Source organism: Branchiostoma belcheri, unplaced genomic scaffold (genome assembly GCF_001625305.1).
Source record: "Branchiostoma belcheri isolate BF01 breed outbred unplaced genomic scaffold, Haploidv18h27 scaffold13, whole genome shotgun sequence".
Lineage (NCBI taxonomy): Eukaryota > Metazoa > Chordata > Leptocardii > Amphioxiformes > Branchiostomatidae > Branchiostoma > Branchiostoma belcheri.
In genome coordinates, this window is record NW_017802713.1 from 1,936,740 (window position 1) to 1,954,664 (window position 17,925).

The following is a 17,925-nucleotide window of genomic DNA, read 5'->3' on the forward strand; positions in this document are numbered from 1 at the left end:
ACTATAATTTTCATACTTCTGTCTATCTATTATCTTCATTGGAATAGTGCATCCATGTTTGGGACTATAATTTTCATACATCCTGTCTATCTATCTTCACTGGAATAGTGCATCCATGTTTGAGACTGACCATGAACAGTGAAGGTCATGGGGGAGGGGGGCAGGTCAGAATGTTCAAACCAAGGCGTTGCTTTGTTCTATTTTGTTGTTTTCTGGTTATGTACCGTTGTGTTAAGTGTGTTTTCTATATCTATTCTTCCTGTATAACCTATCTAGTTCCATCCGTAGTTCTTCTGTTCCATAGTTTTTATGTTGTTTACAAATTCTGACATTCGTAGTTTACCTGGCCCCACCCACCGAAGGTGTGGACGACCTGGGATACACGTGAGGTCATGGACATGTCTAGCCTGGTATCCAGTCTGACTCGTGGTCGGGGCCGCAAGAGCTCTGTCCCGCCCGCCTCACATAGGTTTCCCGGTGTGTATTTCACGAGAGATTGGTTAGCCCTCCACGAAATCCCCAAGCATACTGTCTCTTATTAGCGTAACACTCCTACCGGGGCGGCCTGTTGCACTGGGCGGGGGAAGCTATTAGAGCCCCCGAAGGCACAACCTGCCTGAACACCTCAGTACTCCCAATTACGTAAGACTGGATACCAGGCTAGGACATGCACTCTGACTTTTCCCCTCACCTGTGTTATTATCTTCCCAAGGATAACACAGTGACAGTAGTGGGCTTTAAGCCTCCTCAGTGTGCTATCTATTTGAAGCTCTCTCAATCATTGGTGGCCTTTGTGTAGAATCTATCGCGATCTTTGTGGACTAAAGGTATGTATAATTTTTTTCAAGCACAAAATGTAAACAGTTAACACATAGGCAGCATTGTGTTTACGTGATACCATAGGATAACTTGTTTGACAAGTTTAAAGTGCTACAGTCGCCTCCCCCTATCCCCATATCTTTACTACATATCTTTTCCATATCTTTAAAACAGATCTTATAATTATCACTAATTAGTCAAGGCTGCTAAACTACATGTAATACGAATGTATGCTATTGTTCAAGCTTAAGGCTAGCACGTGAATCTAAAGTCGATCGGATTTGGCCATTGCCAGCCTTGGTGTAGCGAAATGCTTACCGATACGTTTTGGCACTTCGACAATCTCTGCGATTAAGAATACATGACTATTGTTTTGGAGAAAAAAGGGGTACAATGTGGTAGAAGGAGAGGGATGTGCTCTGCCTTCTGATACCAGTGTATCAACGACCCACCGCCCCTACGGCCTGAAAACTATGCTATGGGACATTATCCTATCTTTTTACTTGGAGGGTGTCAGCAACTAGAGACAGTGGCGCACCCACCTGAAATTAGGGGCGTGCAGCATTCCATTAGGTCAAATTATATTTGAAAAAAATCAAAGAGTTCTGTATGAGAAGTGAACATGGGTATGATTTTACTGCTTAAACGTTGGAAACGAAAGAAAGGTCTCCCGTGCCCTTATGCAGAGCGTAGGGTGGTGCCCATATCCATTTCTGTAGCCCTTGGACGACACACAATTGTGCAATGCACTACAGCAGGGGGCTGGTCCGCTGGTAGTGCTGTGTGTTTGACCTTCCCACACCCTTTCTTATATGTGCTGAGTGTTAAGCAGAGAAAGAAGTGTGTACCATTTTTTAAAGTCTTTGGTATGACCCGGCCGGGGTTTGAACTCACGACCTCCCGGTGACTATTTGCCATATGACAGTGCAAAGACAAAGTCTATTCCATTCTGAAACACTTCTTTTTTCAAACTTTTTTTTTTCGTTATAAAAAAGCCATGGCAGAACAACTGACCAAGGAACAGATCAGCGAATTCAAAGAGGCCTTCGAGTTGTTCGACAAGGACGGGAATGGCTCCATCGACTTGGAAGAACTGAGGACTGTGATGACAAAGCTTGGACAGAACCCTACCAACTCGGAACTAAGGGTATGTAAAAATTACAAACTATGTAGGTCTGTGGCGTCTGTGTGGTGTAGTGGATAGAGCGTCGGACTGTCAAGCAAGGAGACCCAGGTTCAATCCCCAGGGTTGGACGAGACATGTACCCAGACGTTGTGCCCTTGGGAAAGGCATTTCCCCCCTCAGTTAGAGGGTTCCTGGGCCCCACTGAAGGGTTTGGGTTGGCGTTAGGAAGAGCATCCAGCCGTAAAAATCTTGCTTCAAAAAAGACTTGTACTTGGTGCAAGCACGTCTAACCCCCAGTTGGGGAAAAATGACGTTAAATTCGGTTTTAAAAGAAAGTAGCTGCATATGTTTCTCCCGGGCATCCTTACTATTGGGCCAGCTAGTCCCCAATCTCAGAGTCAAGTATGTCTCAATCATCTTTCCTATGGGGTCGTGTAGCGACAGAGCGTTCGGCTCGGAACTAAGACGTCCCGGGTTCGAATCCTGCCATGCCACCATTCTTGTGCCCCTGGGAAAGGCACTTTACACAAATTTCCCCCACTTAACTCAAGTGAAAATGAGTATGCCTGTTTTCAGCGTTGGTGGCGGCATAAAAATAAGTTGGAAAAACTTGAATGTGCCGTCGCCATGTATTGTGATAAAGGTTGGAATAGAAAAGATCATGATAAATCCGACTTGCTGTTAGTCTGATCAAGGAGGTTAAATACAATGGTCTGATTCATGTAACTGGTAACCTTGTACTGGCCTTCGGTTCACCCCTTAAAGTGGGCTTCGGGTCTTTTTACGTGGTTAAAAAAACGCAGATAAAAAAGCAAGCTATCAATCCAGTCGTTCAGCATTGATAATGCCTGAACTCAAGACATTACAGTCCGCTGTAAAGTAAGAACAACCTGTAGCAGGCGATTGAATATCACCTATTCGGGCAGTGTTTGGTTTTAATCCCATAAAATATCCCCTGGAATTACCACACCTTGAGTGCACACCGTGTGAAGCAATGTTTTGATTCGGTGACCCATATGATGTGTTACGTCTATACGCCCAAACAACAAAGGGCTTCTCTGAGTTCCCATCGTCAGCATGAAAATACAGCCTTGTTGCGTGCCTGTTGATTATTATCCGAATCGCCGCAGGCAAATAGTCGGCTTATTACAGATGCACAAGTCAGTAGTACATAGTTGTGCCAGTGGTGCATGCTTCGTGTTTGGCTCAGAACATGTATGTGTTCAAAATTATTTCTGCTTAGGCCACACTGCCTTAATTTTGTGGATGACAACCCTCTGAAGACCCCCAAACTAGTGCGCGCGGGCGAATAAAAAAAAAATTCCGGCCGAAAATAAAAAATGCTACTAAACCACAGGGATACAAAGCTGCTATTGTGAATTTGCGGTAGTGCATAGCGACGTAAACGACAAGCCGACACATGCTGGCATTTTGCACTAAATGAATCGGCACTGTGCGTATGTACTGAGTTCTTGGGTCGTGGAGCTTCGGCAGCCTGGGTGCCATCCTCCAACGGCACCGTATTGACCATGGACCCAGAGCCAGGCCAGAGCCTCGGAGGACGTGATCTTGTAGCCTCTACCAGGCTTCGGGAGGTGGCTGGAAAGAGTAGAAATCGGCCAAATAGAGAGATAACATGCCATGGGAGTTTGTCTGCTGGGAGAGAACATTCGGGTGCGGCAAAATGTTCTCTCCCAGCAGACAAACTCCCCTGGCATGTTATCTCTCTATTTGGCCGATTTCTACTCTTTCCAGCCGCCTCCCGAAGCCTGGTAGAGGCTAGTAATCTTTTTCTGAGAGAGAGAACAGGCGAAAATCAATGCGCGCGCGGATGTCATCCATAAAATTAAGACGGTGTGGCCTTACTGCTTTCTATGAATATCCATTTGATATATATATAGCTCTGATTGGCGGATGTGTTTCAGCATTAGCATTTTTTTATGTCTTGGGGTGGTAGAACTATGGTGCACTGATATGTCAGCTTTGTGTATTTAAATGTTAATTGTACTTTTTTGTTGTGTGGCGCTGTTAATATAAGTTATAAACTTGAGTGCAGCGTCACACTGTCCTTGTTATGTTTTGATGAGTAAAAAAAGCATTTTGAAACACCGTTTGTTGTCGTTGAAGAGATTCATTTGTCACGTATAGATACAGTTACTAGAAGATTCTTTCAACAGTGACAAGTTTGAAGGGTAAAGATACTGACCTCCAAATTTCGATGACTATCAGTTCATCATGTTCGCGGAGACTCGGCCACTCCGTGAACAAGATGGACTGATGGACTTTCAAACTTTGTTTTTGTTTGCTTGTTTGTTTATTCGCATATAATCAGAGAGAAGAACAATAAAATGAACATATTACAGTAAAATAGGATATGCAGGGGAAATATAAGAGGCCATAATGGCTTGTCCGTGATCTTCCCCCGACTAAATTAATTGACAACTGTAATAATGGTAACAAATCAAATGGTAATAATAAATAACAATAAGTAATTGAAAAAAACGAACAATATGATAACGGTAACAAATTAAATAGTAACAATAAATAACAAAAGTAATTGGTAAATAACGTTAATTAGAAATGGTATGTTAAAAATAAGTTAACAGAGGTTTAACTGAAGTACAAACATAAACAAAAAAATTGAAGCAATAACTCCAGAATATATAAATGAATTTTAAATTTAAATCTTATATAACATGTAACGGAAAATTCAAACTTATACTTAGTATATCGAAGTGGGACTTTAACTTAAGATAAGATGTCAAATATCGGTGGGAAAGAAAAGAAGGTGATTTTTAAGATTGCGTCACTTGTCACTGTTGAAAGAATCTTCTAGTAACCGCCTGTTGTGTTTTCGCTAGGATATGATTAACGAAGTGGACACAGACGGAGACGGGACCATAGATTTCACCGAGTTCTTGACGATGATGACACAGCAGATGAAACAGATGCATCAGGAGGAGGAGCTGCGAGATTCCTTCAAACTCTTCGACAAGGTCAGTTAATCAATCAATCAATCAATCAATCAATCGACCAATCGATCGATCAATCAATCGATCGATCGATCGACCAATCGACCAATCAACCAATCAACCAACCAATCAATCAACCAATCGACCAATCGACCAATCAACCAATCACCAAATCAATCAACCAATCAACCAATCAATCAAACAATCAAATGGTTTATTTGTGAAAACAAACAAGAACTTGTAACCTTTGGCCAACCAATCAATCAACCAATCAATCAATCGACCAAATCGACCAATCAACCAATCAATCAACCAATCAATCAATCAATCGACCAATCAATTGATTTATTTGTGAAAACAGACAAGCACTTGTAGCCGTTGGGGCTAAATTGTGTCTTGCTGTACAATTTGATTTATTCGCATATCTGGCATAACAATTTAAAATTGATAAGCTATTCAATAAAATCCATATCGTTACACATTAATTACCCAAAAATAACAGTTTAAAGTTCAACATTAAAACAATTACAGACATATGTGAAATACTAACATTTTCTGTCTTGTACAAAGTAAAAACAAGACTGGAGGAAAGACTAAACACCCTAGTTGACCACCATAATATAGTTATGAAAATTGTAAATTGTGTATCACTGATACATAAAAAGTAATTTTCTGGGCAAGGCACATTATGTGTAATAATATCTGCGACGTCGACCATAGGAAAACGTTGATTTTTTTTTCAATCCCACTAATCTCTGATGTACTGTAGGATGGCAACGGGTCTATCAGCGCCGCGGAGCTGCGTCAGGTGATGGCCAACCTGGGAGAGAAGCTGACAGATGAAGAGGTGGATGCGATGATCAGGGAGGCTGACGTGGATGGAGATGGAGAGGTACAAAATTTAACGTTAGTAGCTAGAAGCAAGCTTAAGTCCCTGTAGCCTGGTATCCGGTCTGATTCGTGGTTGGGGCTGCAAGAGCTCTGTCCCGCCCGCCTCACATAGGTTTCCCGGTGTGTATTTCACGACAGATTGATTAGCCCTCCACGAACATCGTGTTGGGGGAAACCAAATCCCCAAGCATACTGACTTATTAGCGTAACACTCATTCCAGGACGGCCTATTGCACTGGGCGGGGGAAGCTATTAGAGCCCCCGAAGGCACAACCTGCCTGAACACCCCCAATACCCCCAATCACGTAACACTGGATACCAGGCTAAATTCCATGTCACACATAGCCAAATTTGGCCTCCAGAACACTGGCCGAACTCCTCCCAATCCTGTCTTTGTACATGCTTTCAACTGATCATGGTACTTCCGGTCAACCGTATATATGTTCGGTAGACCGGAAACCACTATGCATTGTGGGATATGTTTGATGACTGCTGTGCCTCCCAACCATGGTTAGGAGTAGGTCAAAGGCAAGGTCGGGACCAAGCGGTCGGCTGGTGTTCGGCCAGGTCGGCTACTGTTCGGCTACGTCAGCCGAATGTTTCAAATGTTTAAAAAAATTAGGTGTGGACGGGAGGTTCGGCCATGGTTGGCTGGTGTTCAGTAGTAGGTGTGGACGTGGGTGACAGGCAAATTTGGCTCAAATTGAACTCACTGACTTTGATTCGAATCGAAAGATAGGCGTAGCCTTAATTTGGTCAGAATTCTCCCGAACTTCAGCCAACCTTGGTCGGCCTGTGTTCGGAGGGGCTTCAGCCATTGTGCACTAGTAGTATTTCTGCACTTCTTATATATATTATAAACCGTCAGCAAAGGCTTAGTGACCATTGGCTGTTCCAGCTAGTATCTCAGTTTATATGTTTGTCAGTACACTTGTTACATAACGCTACACGTAGGCCTGATTGAACATATTACCTCGGGGCATTGGGGCGCCGGCACCGTCTAGAAGAATGCTGCTCTTAAGCCTTATTATTAGACATTTATATATACATATAACAGTTATGGACATGTGTATTTATATGAATATGTATTCGTATATGTATATGTATATGTATATGTATGATGTGACCTGTGCCTAGCCCAGTGGGGCAAAAATGTACAATAAAGGTCTCCATTCATTCATTATTAGATCTTGAAGCATGAAGATGTCTAGTATATGGGAAATGATTTCTCGGATTTCTGATATGGATAGTGGGAGGTCTTCGTTTTACAATTTTTTTCCCGCAAATTGTACACAATGTTGTATTATGTGATAGTCGATTCTTTGTAAACCATTTTTTCTTCTTCACTTTAAAAGAAAATACTGCAATAGAGAAAATGAGATATCATCAAACGTTTCTTTCAAGCCTCCGTGCATTTGACTTTGAGTTTTTTTCCATTATTGTTGACGTACCTGATTCTTTTCTTTCTTTATTTCTTTACAGGTGAACTTCGAAGAGTTTGTGAGGATGATGAGAGACAAGTAAAGCTGACTAAAGCAGTCCTGGATCCGCCATAGCCTTGGTACCATCCTACTTGTATGCCGGGGCTCCCACACTCGCTTCCCTAACAAGTGTTGTACTTTGCCTCCAGAACACTGGCCGAGCTCCTCCCAATCCTGTCCTTGAACATGCGTTCACTGGCTGATCATGGTACTTCCGGTCAACCGTATATATGGTCGGTAGACCGGAAACCGCTATGCATTGTGGGATATGTTTGATGAATGCTGTGCCTCCCAACCATGGTTAGGAGTAGGTCAGCTGGTGTACGACCAGGTCGGCTACTGTTCGCGATCGGCTACGTCAGCCGAATGTTTCAAATGTTTAAAACATTTGGGTGTGGACGGGAGGTTTGGCCATAGTTGGTTGGTGTTTGTGAGTAGGTGTTAACGTGGTTGACAGGCAAATTTGGCTCAAATTCAACTCACTGACGTCGATTTGTATCGAAAGATAGGCGTAGCCTTAATTTGGTCAGAATGCTCCCGAACTTCAGCCAACCTTGGTCGGCCTGTGTTCGGAGGGGCTTAAGCCATCGTGCACTAGTAGTATTTCTGCACTTCTTATATATATTACAAACCGCCAGGAAAGGCTTAGTGACCATGGCTGTTCCAGCTAGTATCTCAGTTTAAATGTTTGTCAGTACACTTGTTACATAACGCTACACATAGGCCTGATTAAGCACGTTACCTCAGGGCATTGGGGCGCCGGTACCGTCTCGAAAAGAATGCTGCTCTTAAGCCTTATTATTACCTCCATGAAAAATGGAGGTATTGTTTTGGCGTGTGTGTGTGTGTGTGTGTGTGTGTGTCTGTCTGTCTGTCTGTCTGTGTGTTTGTGTTTCCGCACATTTGTAGTCAGCATAACTTCAGAACGCCTTTATGGATTGTAATTATATTTGGTACGTTGGTAGGTCTTAGGAAGACAAAGGTCAAGGTCAAATATTGGCCTCCTGGTGGCTGACCTTGGTACTGAAGCAGAACTTTTTTTCTTCTTCACTTTTCCAAAAAAATACTGCCATCCAGAAAATTAGATATCATCAAACGTTTTTTTCAAGCCTCTGTGTATTTGAGTTTGAGTTTTGTTTTCCATTATTGGTGACGTACCTGATTCTTTTCTTTCTTTATTTCTTTACAGGTGAACTTCGAAGAGTTTGTGAGGATGATGAGAGACAAGTAAAGGTGACTAAAGCAGTCCTGGATCCGCCACTCTTCCACCGAAAATATCATAATAATATTACCAGTATATAAGAAATATGATACTCTAAACCTCCGGAAAGTATACATGTATAATGCATAATGTTCAAAACGACTCTTGGCCATTTCATACATTACGAACAATATTACCAGTAACAGTAACGCTACATAGCTTAAACGAAGGGTTGGATATCACAATTATGGTTGATAGGTTTCATAGAATTATATACGCATAATCTGGACCTCAATCATACATGTATGCCGAAAATCAAACCCACTGTGACTTACAGCTGCGAACACACAACCACAGTGGTAAGAAGACGTGAGCTATCATGTATCATCATAGTACTGACTTTCATGTGCACTTCTATATATGTTGGTATCAAAAAGAATGGCTTTGTTGAGATTTGAGGCGATTATAAACGAAATGTTCATGACAGGTTGACAAATGTTTTCAACGGTATTCCTCCAAACAAAACAAAACAAGATCAGATTCTGGTGTCATAATATATCTAGACCTAGCTAAATCAAACCACCATAAAATATGACCTCTTTTGCTACAAGATTCAAGTTGAAAAGTCAGTATCAGGAGCTAGTATTTTTTTATCAATGTGTGTTTCCTGTATTTGAACACAAGATGATCAGAATGAATTTCATTAGTAAGGAGACCACATATAGCACCACGCAGAAGCCTTTTATATTCCAAAGTGGTTCAATAATTCTTTGCTTGTTCAGTGGTATGTATCAATTTATTAGTATTTAATATATTTGATATATTTATTATAAGTCATATATAGTTGAAGCTAAATACATGTATTCTTCTTCTGTTGGACCTATAGTATTATTTGTGAAACCACCACATCATGCAAACGTATTAAAGATATTTGGTCGAGTGATATTTGACTTGTCGATTACAGATTATATATCGTAAGTACCCACACACACAACACCCGACTAAGCACACAGGGGGGACTCCAGGACAGACTGTAGTGCCTAGTTAATACCTTTGAAAATCCTGTTTTCTCTTGAAAATTTTGGTCCATTTTGGAGAATTTTGGGCTGGAAGGCACAGGTAGGGTCTAAACTTTCCTACATTGGTCAAGTTTTGTTTATTTCACCAGTTTAGTGGGCGTAGTGAGAGATGTGAGTGGTTAGGTCTTGTCTGGCCAGGCGGATGGATACCAAGGAAAATGTAGGTCAAAGTTGAGGTTTTGTTACTATCATCAGCTGTGGCGGGAAATTGAGCTGGTCAACCCCCTGTTTCCTTTCTATTTTTGGGAATCAGACCCTTGTTGCTACTTGGTGCAGAAAATTTTTTGAGATTGAAGTATGGGCAAGTACTTTCATGAGGACTTCAAATAGTGTATTTAAGCATGTGTTCCTATGGCAAGATCTAATAGTACTGTCTGCCCTCCAGCTACCAAAAGCTCGCTTGCAGTACAAAAAGAGATCGCTTTCTTTTTCCGGTGCAGTCCTCTGGAACACACTTCCTCCTCATGTCAGAAATGCAAGAACACTCAGTGTCTTCAAGACTACCTTTTCTTTACTCAAAAGTTAATATAATGTGTTGTTAATTTTCCATTTTGCTTTGATATGCAAATTCAGTTTCATTATCATTTATATCATTTGTCATATTTATTTCGTATGTTTTATGTACTTTATTAGTCTGTTCCGTTTCTTTTATCATTACCCTTTGATTGTACTTAAGTTACCTTTTATTATGTTATGTATGTCACAAGGAGCTTTGAAAAGCGCCAAAATGGCGATATGCTAACCTGTATAAATGAATAAATGAAATGAATGAAAAGTAAGACATCACATCTTAGCAAATACGACATGCACACGTGTCGTGGAATTGTCGTCTGTCTGTCTACTTTGATCGTGGCGTTATCATCTGCACGAACTCTTCGTATTGGATGACGTCATCACCATTCTTGTCCGCCATCTAGAATATTAAAAACAACAACACGCAATAAACCATGTAACGTTATGAATACAATTAACACTCAATAAAATTTGTCTACATAGTATAGGATGCATAATGGTTTCTAAGCATATTTCGGAAGGATGTTAGCATGAAAGTTTATCTGTGTTGGTATACTTCATTATGACAAAACGTTCTAAACGTTCTTGCCAACAATGAGTAAATTGGAACTTACCCCAAATTTCTACTGCAGCTTCGTCGGAAACACGTGATTGCAGCAGAGGGTTGTACGTGTCAAATAACCTGTGTCGCCCCCCGTCTCTGTTCAGTGTTGGACGGTTGGCCCAAATGTGCACCACCTCCGTCTCGTTGGGCAAAGTGAAATTAAGTTCTGGACTCAGAGGAACGGATTTCTTTGCGAGAGGAGTAAAGGAGGCGGTGTACATTCGGACCAACCGTCCAACACTGAAAAGAGACGGGGGGCGACACAGGTTATCTGACACGTACGACCCTTTGCTGCTATCACGTGTTCTCGACGTCACGTCCAGGACGCTACTCAGTGTTGTCAAGAATGTTGAGAACGTTTTGTCATACTTAAGAAGGATGTGTTAAGATGACAATGTTTAATTGTTACCTTGACCATAAGGTCGATGGTCTTGTCGTTGTGCACCCTGCCCAGAGATTTTATGGCTTCTTTCAGCTCTGCTTTGTCCAATACTCCATTTCCGTCCTAAAAGGACACCGTAGGGTTTCGTTAACAGAAACAACATACGGGATAGGAAAGTTATGCCAAGGAATTATATGTTAATCCAATCAATTATATGTCAAGAAAGGATTGCAATACGAGTGGCATAATCGCCGATATCTGCTAGTAGAGATTACGAACGGCGTCTGTATTTTTCTGGATATTGCCTTGAAAGACAGAACATTTAACTTCAATTGGTTTCAACGTTTCAGCTCTGGATCAATGGAGTCCACAAAGACTCCGATCGGGACCTCTACCGGTAGAAACAGCGATTCTGCCAAATCACAATGTCTACCTTGACATATACAAGTTTTTTTTCATATATATAATTTCCAACATGTAATCACAAGACGTGGTGACGGCACACTCAAGGTTTTCAAACTTATATTAATGCCGCCACCATCACAGGGAACAATACAATACTCATTTTCACCTGAGCGAAGTGAGGAAAGTCGTGTAAAGTGCCTTTCCCAAGGGCACAAGATCGGTGGCATGTCAGGACTCGAACCCGGGACCTCTAGGTTCCGAGTCGAGCACTCTGCCGCTGCGCCTAACGACCCCACTGTATGTACATGTTTATGTATGGTTGCGAATGCACAAACGTTAGAGTTTGATACACATGATGTATGGTATGTGTTAGAATTTCCAGGACTGGGCCAATAGGAAAAGTAATTCTAGTCACTGGATTCATAAGAAATATAAGAGAATGTCGACCTTGTCATGCTTTATGAACGTCTCTCTCGCGAACTGGGAGTCGGGCGTCAACACTTGTTTGAGGAAGAACATAAAATTCAGAAACTCCTCGAAGTCCATCATGTCGTTTTCGTCCAGGTCATACGCCACCAGGGAGGCCTGTGGCAACGAGTGACATTTGCGAAGCAGATTCATAATGTTTACATTCACATGTTCTAGCCCAACAAACTACTGCTCTGTTTATTCTTGCTCAAACGCATTCATATCTATGTGGATATATACATATGGTGAATAGCCCCTCCAACTCTTGCCTTCTACAAAAATGCAGCCCAACACCACAGGGTGTCTGCTACAGCAGCAGTTACCATGGTGACAGAAGTTTGGTCCAGGTCATTGACTTTGTTTGGAGAAGAGGAAGAAGAAGAATAAACCGAGAAAAAGCAATATGTTTTCCTTCTGCGAAGGTAAACATTATTGGGCAGTGTACAGGAGGCTTTATATAGCTAAGTTTTATACAACAATTGCAATATGCAAACTTGAATTTTTGTCTTTGTCCTCTTTACCTTCAGAGCTGTGTCTGATGGCATAGGTTTGATCCCGAGTGACATCATTGCCTTGCCCAGGTCACGTGACAGGAGGAAGCCATCTTTGTCTTTATCAAGCATCTGAAAGCATTTCTTGAACAGATCCTTTTGTTTGTCATCAAACTTTGGGTGGTCGGCAGCCATCCTGTCAATATATATCATCTCATATATTAAAGATGAAAAACATCTTAGCATTACAATTTAATAACACAATTATATCACAAAATAATGGATTTAAGGTAGCATATGGTCGCCTTAATTGTCCCTGTTATCACTGTTAAGTCTATTGAAACATAATTTCAAGTCATGGGCATTGACCCGTTTAGAACTACAAAATATGACCCCTGACTTTTAATGATATATTAACAGTTTGATAGAGCTGGATAGTTTAGACAGTTAGAAGGAAATCTGCACTAACTGCCCCCGTCACACACAGACGACAATGGTCTCACGATCTTTCTCAACCTTTCCCAGACCGTGGTTGGGAGTTAGTCGTAATCAAGATCACATGTGGTTGGCAGTTGCTCGACCTGAATTGTCCTTGAACATTCCAATATGTTCACACAAGCCTTTCTGTTGATGTTTCGGGTAGAAGATCAAACAAATGATTTCCGTTGTACACTAGTCAGGTTTGGGTAGGATGCATTTTAACACACAGTTTGATAGAGCTGGATAGTTTAACACACAGTTTAACACACAGTTTGATAGAGTTGTCCCTGAACTTTCCAATATGTTCACACAAGCCTTTCCATTGATGTTTCGGGTAGAAGATCAAACAAATGATTTCCGTTGTACACTAGTCAGGTTTGGGTAGGATGCATTTTAACACAAAATCAAACTTGTGAAACAAACATGGCGCTTACCCCTAGGCAATGAATCAAAATTGATCACAGCAACGCCCCAAATCTATCAAAGTCTATCAAACCAAGACGGTTAAATACGATTTTAAACCTCCTTGATCAAAGCTATCAGGAGTTACCCGTCAGTGTGTGAGAAATACAATCATACATAAAAACACGCAGCATACCTTCCCTGTTGTAAGACGAGACTGTGGAACCCTGTAGACTGGCACGACTGAAGGACACACGTAGTGAAGGTCGACTTCTAATTTACACACGACCTTTCCGTCTACCTTTCTAGGTCGCCTCAATCATACCGTTAATTCATGGGTCATTGGTTCATCGGCATTTCAGTATGTTTTTTTGGAAGACTATCAACTGCGCTTGGGGAAAAGTTTGATGAAATATATACGTAATACAAAATGTTTGGAAAAAAATCTTACAAGTTTTATCGTGAAAATGAAATGTCGGTTTGTTTGTTTGTTTGTTTGTTTGTTTGTTTGTTTCGCCTAACCGGTGAACCACCTTTTTAGGCGTATTATAACACACCAGTTTTGTACATGTAAGACCGGACTATAAGGTTTGAACCACTCACACCAGACCCCTGTTACAATTGATATACGGCTTAAAGTATTGACGTATACATATCAAGTTTAAAGAGTTAAAGGTCATACATGAAACATTGTCACTGAATTCAAACAGTATTCCACGAAACTGAATAATCATTTATTATTTATAGATAGACTCTGTAAGGTTTGTAACTGTGATAGCGTGGAAGATAAAATGCATTTTGTACTTGTGTGTAAATTATATGACGCCGAACGTAACATACTATTTATAAATATCCTCTTAGACAAACTGTGTAAAGGTAGAACCAAGAAAGATTTTCAGTCATCTCATGTCTACCAGTAATGAACATAATAGAAAAACTATTTGATAGGAAATAATCTCCAGTTGCTTTAAAAAGAGAGAGGACGTCTTTAAGACCTAGATTATATAGAATGTACTTCCTAGTACTTCCCAAGACTCACGTTATTCTGTTATCCTTATATCCTATGTACTTAATGTTACTCAGTATGATATACATGTATATGTAACATCATACCCTGATGTATGCATTTAGCCCCATGGGCATGAACATGCAATAAAGATTCAATTTAATCGTGGCGCTAACATCTGCACGAACTCTTCATATTGGATGACGCCATCACGATTCTTGTCCGCCATCTAGAATATTAAAAACAAACAGTATCAAGAAAACTATGTATGTATTGAAGTATGAATTCAATACACATTTTTTCAACATAGGTGTAACTGATAAAAAATTATCTTCGACGGAAGGACAATTGCTGTGGTTGCTTTGATGACACGCAATACTAGTAACTTTGCCTGTAGACTACAATCTATCAATTCAACAATTGAGAGTTTTTTTTCAGAATGCCACCTGGTTCTCGTCTAGATCACATTGATATCATTATGCTTTCCAAATACGAGTTTGAAATTCCTTCCACAGCAATAGCTACTTTCTATGGACTGCGAAATCGTGGAACTGTATACATGATAAGCTTTTCCCTCCCGCATATCGAATATATACAACCCACAAGTCTTGAAAACCAGCGTACACGGAAATCTCCCAGTATAGCCTCCTCTACCTCGCATCACCAACTTAATTCAGTGCCCAGAAGCGTACTCTTAGTTCAGTGCCTCGCATCGAATAATTAAAAATCGGGTCTTGTCAACATAGTATAGGATACATTCATTTATGAGTTCTAATTGAATTAAAGAAGTATACATTGTATGATGTATTGAAATCACACAAGTTAATTTTTACCTTGACCATAAGGTCGATGGTCTTGTCGTTGTGCACCATGCCCAGAGATTTTATGGCTTCTTTCAGCTCTGCTTTGTCCAGTACTCCATTTCCGTCCTAAAAGTACACCGTAAAGAACGGTCAGCTTTTTTCCGTTATACAGTAAACGGTAACAACAGACGGGATAGGAAAGTTATGCAAATGAATTACATGTAATTAATTCATTCAATTGTATGTCAGAAAAGGGTTGCAATACGAGTAGCATAATCGCCGATATCTGCTGGTAGAGATTACGATCGGCGTCTGTATTATGAACGCCAAGAGCTATTCGATACTTTACAATTAGACAAGATATATAAGAAAATGTCAAAGCAGGACATGTTTAAAAACACTTGATGTCATACAAGAACGAAAGTACAGTAGACAAACTATGTAATTATGTTTCCAAATGTTTCAAAAAGAGAAAAGAAAGGGCAACTAACAGTAGATGATAGGTAGTTTATAGTATTATTGTAATGTATAGATTCCTAGCACTTTGCATTAGAATATAGTGTTCCAGTATGAAATGCTCATGTTTTACATACTGGATATCCTCTTGTGCATTTAGCCCATCTGGGCAAGAACATGCAATAAAGATTCATATCATATCATTATTTTCTGTGGATATTGTCTTAAAAGACAGAACTTGCTTTCAACTTTTCAATTTAATAGGTACGACAGAGCTAGAGACTCCGGTCGGGATCTCTACCGGTAGAAACCGCGCGATTTTGCCAAATCACAATCTCTACCCTGGCATAAACATGTTAATGCATGTGACGTGAACAGGGATGCGAAAACACAAACGTTAGTTTTGGATACACATGCAGTAAAGTATGTGTTAAGCTTTCCAGGACCAATAGGAAAAGCAATTCTAGTCACTGGATTCACAAGAACGAAATAAAGTGGATGTCGAGCTTTGGTTATCTATCCCATTTATTTAGTACTGAAAAGTATGGTCTTTAAAAAAGTGCTAACTACTATTAAATGGGATAGCTATGGGTAAAAAAAAACCATTATACCCCCAAGAGTTACAACACTCTAAACAGTCTATATGGTGTACTACTGCTATCCGATTAGTTTCCCAGAGGAAAATTTAGAATTTCTCTATATGGTGAATTAATGGGATCTATGTCTAGCTTGTCATACGTATACACAGGAGGTAAAGTATGGGCTGATATTTCCAGGACTGGACCAATAGAAACGTACTCTAGTCACTGGATTCACATGAAATATAAGAGAATGTCGACCTTGTCATGCTTTTCGAACGTCTCTCTGACGAACTGGGAGTCGGGTGTCAACACTTGTTTGAGGAAGAAGATAAAATTCAGAAACTCCTCGAAGTCCATCATGTTGTTGCCATCCAGGTCAAACGCCTTCAAAGAGGCCTGTGGTAACAGAAAACGATTCAAACTAGAAAGGTAACATTTGCAAAGCAAATTCATAATGTTTACATTCACATGTTCTAGACCAACAAACAACTGTTTGTTGGGCTAGAACTTAGATTAATATCTATGTGTATATGTATGGTGAATAGCCCCTCCAACTCTTGCCTTCTACAAAACTGCAACCCAACACCACAGGATGTCTGCTAGAGCACCGGTTACCACGGTGACAGACGTTTGGTCCAGTTCATTGACTTTGTTTGGAGAAGAAGAAGAGAAAGAGGAAGAAGAAACTGAGTAAAAACAACATGTTTCATTCTGCGAAGGTAAATATAACAATTGGGCAGTATGCAGAAAGCTTTATATAGCTAAGTTTGACATACAACAATTGCAATATGCAAACTTGAATTTTGGTCTTATTTATACCGTGGCCTACAGGGACAAATGTTAACACCGCAACTTTTGGTGTTTCAACACCGCAACTTTGGTGTCTCAACACCGCAACTTTTGCCGTCAACAGACTCAACACTGCAACTTTTGGAGCCTACAGATGCAAAGCGTCAACTACCATCCCCCCACTTAAGTGTAACAACCTTTATATAAGTGATTCAAGAGAGAAGGCTTCAGAATTCAACAAATATTTTTCACAACAGTCGACAATTGATGATACCAATTCCAGATTACCGAATCTTGACTACTTGACTGATGCACTGATGCACGATTGTTTAACTGTGAAACTACGGCCACTGAAGTTGAATTGTATATTTCTGAGTTGGATATTTCAAAGGCGTATGGCTGGGATGAAATTGACAACGTTTCTTAAAGCTTATTAGTCCATATATCTCTGATAAAATAGCCTATATTTTTAACCTGTCGTTTTGTCACGGAATTTGCCCGGAAATCTGGAAGAGAGCTAATGTTGTGCCTATTTTTAAAAAAGGTGATCCTTGCTTAGTTTCCAACTACCGCCCCGTTTCGTTGTTACCTGCCCTGTCAAAAATTTTAGAAAAAATAGCCTATAAACATATATATACCAAAAGTTGCGGTGTTGGGACACCAAAAGTTGCGGTGTTGGGACACCAAAAGTTGCGGTGTTGGGACACCAAAAGTTGCGGTGTTGGGACACCAAAAGTTGCAGTATTGAGACACCAAAAGTTGCGGTGTTGGGACACCAAAAGTTGCGGTGTTGGGACACCAAACGTTGCGGTGTTGAGACAGCAAAAGTTGCGGTGAGGGAACATCAAAAGATGCAGTGTTGGGACAGCAAAAGTTGCAGTGATGGGTACCGTGGCCGACAAGTACAAAATTTTACACCGCAACTTTTGGTGTTTTACACCGCAACTTTTGGTGTTTTACACTGCAACTTTTGGTG

The 17,925-nt window shown here is 40.6% G+C and overlaps 2 protein-coding genes across 2 annotated transcripts; one reads left to right on the forward strand and one right to left on the reverse strand.

Moving 5' to 3' along the window:
- The first annotated feature begins 735 nt into the window (after window positions 1–735).
- Window positions 736–7,366, forward strand: LOC109463904 (calmodulin-like). The gene is made up of 5 exons (XM_019760788.1): window positions 736–827; window positions 1,815–1,966; window positions 4,807–4,941; window positions 5,687–5,809; window positions 7,291–7,366. Exons 2-5 carry the CDS (start codon window positions 1,817–1,819, stop codon window positions 7,330–7,332), a joined length of 450 nt encoding a protein of 149 aa, XP_019616347.1. The 5' UTR covers window positions 736–827; window positions 1,815–1,816; the 3' UTR covers window positions 7,333–7,366.
- Window positions 7,367–9,954: 2,588 nt separating this feature from the next.
- Window positions 9,955–13,579, reverse strand: LOC109463874 (calmodulin-beta-like). The gene is made up of 5 exons (XM_019760742.1): window positions 13,511–13,579; window positions 12,463–12,628; window positions 11,921–12,058; window positions 11,096–11,191; window positions 9,955–10,482 (listed from the first exon to the last, which is right to left on the reverse strand). The coding sequence occupies exons 2-5, from the start codon at window positions 12,625–12,627 to the stop codon at window positions 10,408–10,410; spliced, it is 474 nt and encodes a 157-aa protein (XP_019616301.1). The 5' UTR covers window position 12,628; window positions 13,511–13,579; the 3' UTR covers window positions 9,955–10,407.
- Between the last annotated feature and the right edge of the window lie 4,346 nt (window positions 13,580–17,925).